The sequence below is a fragment of the Netta rufina genome, assembly GCF_964035555.1.
Source record: "Netta rufina genome assembly, chromosome: 2".
In the NCBI taxonomy this organism is placed as follows: Eukaryota; Metazoa; Chordata; class Aves; order Anseriformes; family Anatidae; genus Netta; species Netta rufina.
In genome coordinates, this window is record NC_140124.1 from 62,567,703 (window position 1) to 62,580,217 (window position 12,515).

The window sequence follows — 12,515 nt, forward strand, 5'->3', positions numbered from 1 at the left end:
TAAGTACTGCAGCATGTTAAGACGAGCAGGGAGCCTGACAGGGGAGAAGGGACAACTCTTCGCATGTTGAAGTGGAATTGGCCACGTGAGTGTTGGCCGTGCTGCAGCCCATCCGTGTTTCTTCAACAGTTCAGCAGAGAGCCTTCTGTGAGATTATGGTCGACTGAAAAAAGGATTGTTATAAATGAGGTCTCAATTCAATCTGAATTTTGTAACATTTATAAAACAAATATTTCTAAAAGGTATAAAAGCTATAAAAGGTATAAAAGGCAAGTAAACAGCGCTGGGTGTGCGGGGAGTCTACGCTCCACCAACATGCACACACAAACATCAAACTTTCTAAATATACAGGACATTGCTTTACATACTAAACCAGAGTATGCCTATACATATGTACAATCTGGAAAGGTAACAAACAATCCTTTAAGTTCCATGACTTAACAGTCTCCATTTTTCATTCCTTTTGAACAATATGTCTCACTTTAAGTTGTCAAGCAACTCGATCTTCAGGCCTTATGCATCCCGTTCTTCCCAGATCGAAGAAAAGCATATCCATCTCCTTTTCAAGGCCAATAGGCCTGGGTCAAAAGGCACGTCCAGGTCAGCAGGGGGCGTAACAGCAAAAGCCTTCGATGGCTGTAGCAGCAGAGGGGCCCATGCCATAACAGTCGGATCAGTAAAGGAGCCCACAGCTCCCTCACTGTCTGGCAAACCACGCGTTTGTGACTGTGGCTCCACATGGCTCTTCAAGGCCTCAGAGACTGCTCGCCAGGTGCCGAGCAATCCTCCTGCAACCTTGTTGTTTTTAGTTGCAGAGTCCCACACCTTGACCTCAGTTTGGCCCCATCTTTCAGGCTCATAAACTGTCTGACTGTTAAGAAGGAGAATGAGCTGTAAGGTTACCAGGACAGTCTTTGTTCCTAAGGACGTATGATTCCCCATAATGCCCGGCTGCTTACCAGCGAGAGGCAGTTGTGTGCACAGGTCCGCTTCTCTCAGCTCAAGATTCTCTTCAGCTCCAGTGCACCTGTTTCCAGCGACGAGCTTCTCTGAGCGGTTTGCCAAGTCTGGCCAAACCTATCTTCATGAGGCAATCAAAATGCCTGTTCCCGTCCTGGTCTCCATTCTGCTAGCTCGTTCCTCTTCACTTCTTTTTCCTGCTTCTTTATTGATCATAACTCCATCGTGTTGCCTTTTTTATCTTGAGGGCAGGCTCCCCTCTTATACCCTTCTCTCCACAGCAGTTCTTTTCAAAACAACTTTTCATTGGTTAAACAACTTTGAATGTAACAACAACAGCAAACACTCAGAAACATCCATGCCTTAACGGCTGGAGAACAAGAAACTGGAGACTGCATGGAGTCTCCGGAATCACCCTTCTTTGTTCCCTCTGAACTCTTTTATATTCCTGATGGCCTCATCCTTAAGAGTTTAATGTTATCTCAATCACGGGGTTTTCCAACCCCCATGGTCACATTCCCAAATCTCCCCCTTTATTAATATCAACCATTTTCTTGACACGAATTACCACTCCATATATAACAGGATGATGGATGAAAGAATATGAATCTTATAAATGGCAGAATTAGAGGGAGGCTCAGCAGGGTGGATAAATAATACTCCAGCTTATCCGGAACAATGTGTGCATCTTGGGTGGGGTGCTGAGACGAAGACACGGCTTCAGTCTGGCTGCGGAGATAGTTGGGAAAGCCGTGTCTTTCAGGAGCTTCTGTCTCGTGCAAACTCAGTAGGGAAAGGCCTTTAAGCTCCTGCTGACCATTCCCAGAAGAGCAGTGGATGCGCATCCCTTGCAAGCAAACACTTTGAGGCACAGCTCTGACATGTCTGACCACGGAGAAAGGCAGAATCCGTAATAGTAGCGGTGAGGTGCCTGCCAGCAAACCCGCCCCTTCTGGCCCTGGTACAGCTGTTGTTTTGGGGTTGGTGTTCCCAGCAGTGCTCTGCTGAGGTGGTAACGCTGTGTCTCCGTCCTCATGCACAGCCAGACCCTCTCAAAGCACGCGTTAGCTCATCTCTCACCCAGGGCTGGGCTTGGAGAACAAGCGCCGCTAATAACGGAGCCAGCCTGCAGGAGCTCTGCTTGCAGCATTTCAGCAGCTGCTAATCCATTTACAGGATAGCTAATCAGATTGTTCAGCTCAATGCCCCAGAGACTTCAAGCTCCACAATTGTAATTGAGCTGGCTGATGTGTATAAGCTAGCTTGTGGATGAAATCCAGCCAGTGATTACAGTGGGGAGACACTCTTGTCTGCTGAGGTCCATAGCTACTTTCTGTTTCCTAGCCCTGAAGTACTTGTGTTGGCCTAGGGCACTTAGCTCAGGACGAGTTTTGAAGCTGGGAGTTTAGTCTCAAAATCAGTCATCATTTTGGGTGGCTGATGGGGCTTAGACAACTTTTTTTGTCTTTTTAAAGTACGGGGGCAGTGTAGTTGGTTCTTTTCCTTTAGTGTAAATACGTTTACAGGAGTTTGCATCCAGATTTCTTAGTTTAAGAGCAAAGTTGTGTCATTCTCTGTGTTCAGGTTAACACGTTCACAGCACTGCACATGGAAAAATTAAACCAGAAAGCATCAGTTTCATATATCTTTTTATCTAGTTCTTGTTCTGGTGTGAATTGTCGTGTTGTCGTGTTGAAATAGCTCCTTTGCAAATTTCCCATGCAAATCACATAGGTTTGTTTGTTTGTGGTGATGTGTGTGTGTTTTGTTTTTTTTTTTAAACTTTTCTTTAGCTTTTGTGACTTCAGTAATTAGGGTAATCCGAAATTCCGCCCCCCTTAAGACCCTCAAATAATAGTTGACATAAAGGAGAAAGCTTAGTGTGCTTTGGCATAGTGACAGAAACTGATACCAGGAAGATGGCTTATTTATAAACTTTAATTTGGGCAATATCATCTTCAAGCGTTGTAATGGGAGCGATGGAGAAGTGCTAAATGTGTTTAGCACTACTTTAAAATGTGATTGGAAAAATGAATATTTATAGAATCCAATAGTGACAGTTGGATTTTCTGATTTAAAAAAAAAACAAACAAACAAAAAAAAAAAAAAAACGCAGAGTTTTCCTTGAAACTGAAAAAGATTACAGCTTCTCAAAACCTTGGAACGTAGTGAAGGTTTTCAGGTATTATGTTTTAAGAGTACTCGGATCTAGAGCTAAGTGCTTATACTGTGTGTGATACTACCAGTTTTACTGAAGCTGTTCTGTTTTCTTCTAGGTGAATCTGGACTGGGAAAATCAACATTAATCAACTCATTATTCTTAACAGAATTATATTCCCCAGAGTATCCAGGTCCTTCACACAGAATTAAAAAGACTGTACAGGTACGTCTTGGGGTGGAAGACTGCAGCTTGAGTAAATTAACTTGCAATGTAGTGACATAAAATGCTATAGTTGTCACATAAGTACCTGTGTTTTAAGTAAGTGCAGCCACAGTGTAAACCACAGAAATATTCACAGAAATATTCAGGGTGTCACTCAGCATACAGTAACTACACAACTTTTAGGTTATGAAAATTGTAGGATGTTGAAGGGAGGGATCCGTGAGATGCTTTGTGTGCTGCCTGTGCTTTACAAATGTGATACAGGTGCAGTCCTGTCAGGAAGTGGAATGTCTTATTATCAATTTAAATATTAAGTATCTATATTAGAAATACTTAAATGTGTGTTAAAACCTCTGACTGTTTACGGCAGGCTTTTAGAAACCGTATTATTCGGTCTTTCTACTGACTGCAAATCTTTTATGTAAAAGTATTTGGCAATATTGTGCAACCTGTGTCCTTTATTGTACATTTTTTACCTGTTGTTAGTTGTTGTTCTGACACTTGTTGGCCTAGGGTGAACCTGTCTGACTTAAGCACTACATGAGTAAAGACAATGTTCCTGCAAGTGCATGATACGGTTGAAACGCTTAGATCAAAAAAATGAACTTGATTGGTTTGCTTTCTGTAATATTTTGCTATGAATCAATATATTTTTCTCTTAGGAAAAAAAAAAAAAAAAGTATGCTGTTTATATTATAAAAATGTTATTCAAAAAGAAAGTGAAAACTGCCTAATACTAAGAAATAGTGAAACGTCCTCTTAATGTTGTGGGTGGTTTAGGAAGTTCCTGCTCTTCAGCATGCTACTTTCTGCCTCCGCAGTTGAGCAACTGAGTAGGAACAGATGAGCTCTGCTCATCTCCCTTGATGCACATCAGTCACTTGTTTAAGACTTTGGATTATCACAAGCTGTCTTCACCAATCTCATACTCACCCCTTGGTGAAGACCAGGTTATGGCTCACAGTTGCTGTGGTCCAGCATGGCTTTACCAGCTGCAAAACGTGACAGTCTCAGAGCACCTCAGCTGTGTCTGAAGTTGTGGTGTACTTACAGAGCTGTCACGAGGGGATTAGGAAGCCTATGTTGAGCTAGTAGGTAGTCAAAACTCTAAAGAGAAGCTGTAAAATTAATTAATTTTTTTTTTTTTAAACTGGAATTGGATAACACTGCTCCAGTGGTATGACCCACTGACCTTAGTGTTTTGTGGGCTTTCTGATTTTGTTTGGAGTATGGGATTTTTTTCTTCAATCTCAGAACATTGGATTACTTCGTTATCAGAGGGCCAGGGAAAAGTTAGTTATGCTCATACTTGAAAAGGTTAAATAAAACTGCTTGTCAGTTAGGCCAACATCAGGCTTGAGTACTAATAAAAAAAAGTATTTGCAGAATATTGATTTTTTTTGTTATTACTTTATTTTTTATTTGGAGGAAAGTTTTTGAACATCCAGAGTTTGATGATATATTTACGTTTCTCTAAGCTTTGGCCATGTCTGTTAAGCTATTTGGTTGGTTTTAATATAAGATAACAGTGACTGACAAAATGGGCTTGCTAGCTTGTTAGTAGGGGTAGTAGAGTATTATTTGAATTAGGCTGAGTTTAGGTATATGGTTCAAAGAAATGTTAAGTGGTGTGGAAAAGATGCAAATAGTTTATTTCTAGTATGATACACTTATTAAGGAAAGGAGATGAAGCTTGGTGAATGCTGGAAAACTTAGGAGAAGGATGAGTTTTATTGGTAGAAGGGCTTCTTGTGATTTTGCTATTGTTGATTACACATTGTTAGCTGAAGCTAAATCAATTCAAGTTCACTTACAGGCATAGTTTTAAATAACTTCAGGATGAGTTGGATTCCTGTCATTAGAAGATATTAGTTTGTTATTTTTTTTTAATTGGGAAAAATAGTAAAAATTTACATACAAGCTAAAACAAAAAATTGCAAGACAGGTTTCAAATTAACTCAGCCCATCCCTGATTAATGGTGGATCACTGTAAGGAAAACTAACTGAACGCTCTGTCTGTGGAGTTTCTGGAATCCGAGTTAAGTACTTTCATCTGCTTGGTTGCAAAATTAGATAATCTAATCATCCTGACATGTTGCATTCTTCAGAGATGAAACTGTCTTATTTCAGTTTTGAAGTGAGGATAAAATAGTCTGCCACTACAGCATTGGAATCACATACAAGACAGCCACAATTGCCAGCACACAGCTTCCAATCAAATGTGAAACCAAAGAGTTAGCAGCAGAAGCTGCTCTTTGGATCCATGGGATCTGTGCTCTTTGCCACTGCAAACCTTTCTGAATTGAAAAATGCTAAGGGTTTTATAGCGTAGAGGTGAAACAGACAAAAGAAAATTTAGGGTACCAAAGCATCCTAAAATCTTGGTCGTAATAATTTCCTGTTCTTACATGGTGGGAACCATTTACTGATTAGGCATCGTGTAAGAGACTCTCTAAGATAATTGCAAACTGTATTTTGGGCAATGTTTGAAAGCAGCAGCATGTCGTTTTGTGAGGCAGATTCTTTGTATTCCTTTCATGGAAAACAGCTAATAGTAAATGACTTGATGTCAGATGGATGCAGTCTTGTTTAACCCACTGAAGTTCCTCGAGCTGTGACGTGTGTGGCATCACAAGACTTGGTGCAGTGCTGGAGGACAGAGCAGCGTGACCCAGCTAGCCAGAGTGCATGGGAAAATGGCCGCTCAGAGTAGATTTTCATTAAAAAGTTTTAAATTCCAAGGCTTGAACTAATGTTTTCCATGAATCCCTTGGGAATACTTGTAAAACCAGATGATAGGATGCAGTTGGATGCTTAACTATGAATGACACTCGTTTACAGAGATTTTCTGGGTCTTTGCCAGATGTTGCTGCTTGCTGTGTCTTTGACCATGTATGGGCACGTCCATCCAGGTTACGAAAGAAAGACATGGAGGCTCTATGGCAGGGTCTTCACCTGCTGTCTCTCACCAGCCATGTCTGCTGCTTACAGTGTGTGGTGGATATGGTCTGTCTGTCTCCCATGCTTTCATGGCACACTTACCTAGATGCACTGAGTTTCTTGTTCTGTAGGTATTTGAAAGCTCTGCAAGATACCTGCATGAATTGATGAAACGTAAGAATTTAAATCCCCCCCACCTAGAAAGGTATTAGTGCTGCCTACAGGTACTCAGTTACTGCAGGCCACTTGTCAGAAGGTGACTTCAGGAATTTAGCCACACTTACAAGCATACAGGGTCAGGAAAAACATGTGGTGTGGCATTTCTACAGAGCTCCTGACCTTCCTTTTTCATTGTTGTAAACACACATTCAAAATTGTACTTGATTAATTGTTTTTTCTGAATAAGCATTCCGCTATGAGAGCGTAATAATTTAATGATTTTTGCTGGGAATTTGCGTGCCAGAGAATAAAGTCGATACCTTGTAGCACTTGGCAATACTACAGTTCTTAACCTTATCATCTGCAATATTTTGAAAGTGTTACAGGTTTCTTATGCTTACAGAGAGCTCCGTTATGTGAGGGCTCTGTGGTTACTGCATGCAAGATAGCAAAAAGAATTAAAGGAATCAGAAGTTAATCTCCTGCGTGCTAAAGCTTGTGAGTAGTAAACTCTTGGCTGAGTTGACTGTGTGCCTGGGGATTACTGCCTTGAGTTCTGGCATCAATTGTGTACAATAAAATTTCTCTGTAGCGCTCTCGAGGGAAAAAAAGATCTATTCACAACAATTAAAACTTAAGTTTTTCAAATGCTGCATATGCATTCCCAGGCTCTCACTGCTTTGGACTGGACGCTTCTGGAAGGATAGAAATTGTGCAGTTATAGAAGGGGTAACTTGGTGGTGTCTTAGGCTGCTGGGTGTTGTGTGTTTCAGTTTTGTTGTTTGTTCTTTAATCTTGTCTTAAACCTTCCCAACTTTGTGGTTAGGCACGCCTGAGCAGGAGATGGAATTAAGTGACCTCCAAGTCCACTCCAATTTACCTTCTCCTGTGACTGACTACCCAGGTAGCCCAGAGTTGGGCGTTCTTGTTTTGTGAAGATGCATTAATGATTTTTTCTTTTTTGCCTTTTTGTTTGGTGAGGAACCAGCTCATAATTACCGCAGGCTGCAGACAGCCATGGTATTGCTGTATTTGTTTGTCAAGACCTAGCAGCAAAATGGATAGGTCTGGCTTGGATAGGATCCGTGCTGAAAAGTAGGGGAAAATAATGTTCTGCAAATTCAGAGATTAAAAATACAGAGCCCCAGCTTCTTTGGAGTTATTTATTGCTGTTTTCTGTGCTTCTGAACATGCTCTTAATTACAGTCAGTGTTTTACTTGTGCAAGAGGTATTTAGTTTGACTTTATGCAGAGTGCTAATTTATCTTGTAGTTTGGAGTTGCATCACATAACCAGTGACTGCAAAGAGTTTGCAACAAGTTTCAGGTATGGTTGTGAGCCAATCCATTTCAGCTGTGCAAATGGGTATGTGCAAGCACTTAAGTAGCATTGAGGAGATCTCTCAAATCTTGAGTTGGTCAAGAGGCCATCCAGATGGGATTTATTATCCAAGTTTCTACTCTCTGAAAGTTCATTACTGCATCTTCTCTAAGGGTTCACCTAGTTACTTTTAACTTAATTTTCTCTCCCCAGGTAATGATCAGGAGGCTTAAGAAGTATGTTAAGCAACACTGTGGCGTAAACATCTGCAAACTTATTTGCAGCCATTTGCTGTTAGGAATAAATGTCTGGCATAATTAATTTCTTGATTTTGTGTCAAGAAAGCAGCTTCACTAATAATTAATAGAAATTGTCTTAATATCAGAAAAAGCATGATTAAATGTGTGAGCAGTTCAAAAGAGCCAAACTGCTAATGTGATTTTCTTTTTTTCACTGCTGTGGGTCAGATTGGCTGATACAACAGTGCTTATAGCTCTCTTTTCACCGAATGCTGCTGTATCAGTGAGATGCACCTGATGCTGGCATTGGCGATAATTCTTGAGATATGAAGTGTTAGCCATCCATTTGCCGTGTGGCTTGAGCTTTCTGTTTCACGACCTGCTTCCTGCAAGAGGACGGAACTGTGCTGCAGATGGGTGGTCACAACTCGGGCAGGCACTCCCACACCCAAAACTTGCATCATGTCTTGCGCTGCAGCAGTTGTCTTGTTGAGTCAGGCTTCCATCCGAGCCCTGAGCTAACAGAAAACCATTACAGTCACGTGAGCTGTGTCACAGCAGATTGCAGCGAGATTGCATTACCTTCCCATCTCTCTGCCTCTATAGCAGGAAACCCTCACTTTCTAGGATTCCTTTCCCAAGCATTGCACTAAAAGCAGACAAACAAATATGTTATATCTTTTTAATAACCTGGACTAGAGTATAGCTACGTTTCTAGCCTAGTTGGGTTGTTTGGGAAGGGGGGATTAGTGCTCTTTCTCTCTCTCTCTCAATTTTGTACTGGCATCGGTATTGTTGTTTAGAGTTTTTCATCTTTTGAACAGGAGTTAAACTATTGGGACATTTTATATGCTTAAATGGGTTCTATTACTGAGTTTAAAAAAAAAAGTTGTGATTTAAATTTAAAATGTATGAATCAACAAATATCAAAATAATTTGGATTTTATAAGCAAAGCAAGTTGCTCTGAAGCAGAAAGGTCAGCAATTCTTTGTCAGACTTCTTATTCATTGAATCCTTTTCCTAGTGTTTAAAATCAATGGCTAAATTGCTAGGCATTTAATCTCATTCATTTTACAGGTTGAGCAGTCAAAAGTTTTAATCAAAGAAGGTGGTGTTCAGTTACTACTTACAATAGTTGACACACCAGGATTTGGAGATGCTGTGGATAATAGTAATTGGTAAGACATTCTTTGTGTTTTCCCACAAAATTCTGTATCTCTTTTGTATGTGTGAGACAATGCGTTCTGACTTTTTTCAAAATGTACACTTTGATCTTCAGTTAAAATGTTCATGGCTTTAAACTTGTCTGCAGTTTGCTATTAACTGAAAACTTAGACTACTGTAGTTTCTATTACCATTATGACTTGATTGAAACACAATCAGCTTGTCTCTAATTATCTTTAAAGTGAATGGAACCTTTAGATCTGTATCAACACTTCCAGTATGCTAAACCTAGTTGAATGTTCTCACAAGACTTGACCAGAAAGTATATTCCTTTGGTGTATTCCTATACTCTCTTTAAGGATTTTCTTTAATGCTATTGCAGTGATGGTAATTGTGTTTGAAAGGGTTTTTCAATGAGCTAGTAGATTGTATCTGTACAGCTATGTAATTTGATTGTGTGTTGAGGAGCTGGTTGCTTACAATATACTGTGTTGAATTCTTTTAATTAAAAAAAAAGTCATAGGGAAATAGCGTACACTTAATTCTTAGCAAAGTCAGACTTTTTTACATAAGTGATGTAACTTACAGGTTTTTATTCATGTAACCTCTGCAGCTGGCAGCCTGTTATTGACTACATCGACAGTAAATTCGAGGACTACCTGAACGCAGAATCTCGAGTGAACAGACGTCAGATGCCAGATAATAGAGTGCAGTGCTGTTTGTACTTCATTGCTCCTTCAGGACATGGGTTAGTATTAGTGTATTTTGTTTCCTTTCTGTCTATATCCCAAACACCCAAATTTGGCATTCTTATGTATGGAAAGTTCCAGATATGGCTTATTAATGACCTGCAGACCATGTTTAATTTCAAAGACAAACTTACTTTGACTTGTCAAACATCAGCAAGCGTGCCAGGTAATAAGTTAGAACACGAGAAAATATGATGGTGCATTAATAACATATCAAGAAAAAAATAGAACAATTAAAAAACACATAAGTATTCAAAAGTGCCAGGATGGCTTCTGATATGTATGTCTTTGCCCAAACACATTTAAATTTCAACTGTAGAAGCTGGTTCGCATCTCAGGCACAGGATTTTTCTTCCCTTCTGAGGTTAATGATAAATCAAAGATTGAAAGCTACTTGCATCCTTTTAAGAATGTTTTATTCACCTGGAGTGTAATCCTTTGACTAGTGACAGTTGCAATATTCATGTTCTGGATTTTTTTTCCCCAGTTATTATGCAATCCTTCACCCCTTCCTATTTTTAACTTGATCAGACTTCTATCTAGTGGTGGAGAGAGGGAACTGCATTTCCAGGGTGTATTAGATGCAGGCCAGCTAGATCTGAAATTTGTTGCTTAGCATTTTATTGTATTACAAGTGATTACATTTCTCAGAGACTCCTTAAGTTGTACCTTCAAAACCAGGAGGAGGAGAAGATAAGTAGCCTATTCTGTTGAATAGATGAAAAGTAGTAAAATGCTGTGAAGGAAGTAATGAAGAAATCCTGAGGAATATTCCTCTGGTAGTGAAAAAAGCCTGTTATTACATTCAGCTTCTCTAGTTAGCATCTGAATGGTTCCAGTAACCATTTTGAACTACACGGAGTTCTAAACTTTGGAAAGAAAATGCTATTTTTCTAATGTAGATTTGTCTTCACTAAACTTCTTTTGATCAACATGCATGTTAATCAAGCAAGTGCTGTAGTTGGGAACTATCCTCCTCCTTTGGCAGCTGACCATCAGCCAGAAGTTGATTTAGGTGGCTTTTTGAAATGAGAGGGAAAGCATACAAGGGTGAATGGATAGCCACACTAGTGCTCTTAAACTAGAAATACATTAATGTTAGCTATTTAAAGGAATCATGCTGCGACTTTCAGTGGCAAGTAGAAGCTGTTAAACTGGAGATAAATACGTTTTCTGTGATGTTTTGTTTATTCTTTTATGTATGTATGTATATGGTTTCAAGGAGAAGCTAATTTGAGTACCAAATCAATCTGTTCCTAATCCTAATTTATTTAATATGAGAAATAATCTTGTTAAATCCTTTAAGTGAATCCTTTAAGCCTGACTGAACTTGTTATAATTCTAAAGCATTAATGCATCAAAACCTATGGCTTTACTTTAGCAAACAAGAACTATTGACCATTTTGACCCATATCTGGTGTTCTGATGTACCTGTGTGGTGGGTGTTTATTTTTTTTTTAAGTCATTGCCATCCTCTTTCATAATGTTCTTTTGTTAAACGTAGTACTTCAGAGATGAGATACTTCTGCTTTGTTTGTATGCAGGCCACAGTTTTAATTGTCTTTAGCAATACATATAAAAAAGAATCTTACAGCTCACTCTCAGGAAAGGACATGTAAATAAACATAATTTTCAGAAAGTAGAGCTGGATATGTGAACATGGTATGATTCACAACTATAAACTCCTACCAAGTCAGGTTTTAAATAGGACTATTTTCCAGCTAATGACACGAGCTTTGCAACCTTGGTAGAAGAATTTTTATCACTTGCTTAAATGAATGTAATTTCAGCTAGCAGAATTCTCTTGACTGCTTAGTAACATTAACATACAATTTACTTTCCTAGCATTATACTATGCTAGGGAATTCCTATAGCAGTTGCTGGTAGTCTTTTCTGAATTTCATTCTACCATCTATCACTTATAAATCAGTGCCTTAAGAACAGTTGTCAGGACAAATCCTGAATCATTTGTATGTTCTTGTTCAAAGCCTTGCAATTTATATTAATTAATGCTGTCTTTCAGACTTAAGCCTTTGGATATAGAGTTTATGAAGCGCCTGCATGAAAAAGTGAACATAATTCCACTCATTGCCAAAGCAGACACACTTACACCTGAGGAATGCCAACAGTTTAAAAAACAGGTGAGTTGAAAGATGAATATTTACGACGTGGACTAATTTAGTAAGCCAGTCCCTATGGAAATGGTGAGATTTAACTTCTTGTATGCAAAAATTAAACCCTGAAGCAGTGACTTGAGACAGCAAAGCTAAGTAATTTATATCTCTAGATTTAATTATATTTCTTGGTGAAATCTTGTTTCTCTCCTCAGGGAAAGATGTTTTAAGTGTAGCATGATTCTTGGCGGGTGAAGTATTTCACTACTGAAATAAAAATCAGTAAGGTAGGAAGGGAACTTTCAAGATTTAGGTGCCTAACAGAAGTTGTTTAAAATAAAGAAAAGAGAACAATAAAACATCCAAACCAACTAACCAAAACCAAACAAAGAATCCCCAAAACACACAAACACACACAAAAACAGTATTTAACAGTATTTACACTGTTACTGACTTTATTAGCACTTCAACATGAAAGTGAATGCC

At 39.1% G+C, this 12,515-nt stretch overlaps 1 protein-coding gene across 2 annotated transcripts in view; it reads left to right on the forward strand.

Moving 5' to 3' along the window:
- SEPTIN7 (septin 7) overlaps positions 1–12,515 on the forward strand; it is a 57,919-nt gene that overhangs the window by 29,501 nt on the left and 15,903 nt on the right. For both annotated transcript variants that reach the window (XM_084283204.1, XM_084283205.1), the window contains exons 2-5: positions 3,237–3,343; positions 9,080–9,180; positions 9,780–9,914; positions 11,939–12,056. In XM_084283204.1, coding sequence (XP_084139330.1) covers positions 3,237–3,343; positions 9,080–9,180; positions 9,780–9,914; positions 11,939–12,056 — 461 coding nt within the window. The remainder of the gene's footprint in view (positions 1–3,236; positions 3,344–9,079; positions 9,181–9,779; positions 9,915–11,938; positions 12,057–12,515) is intronic.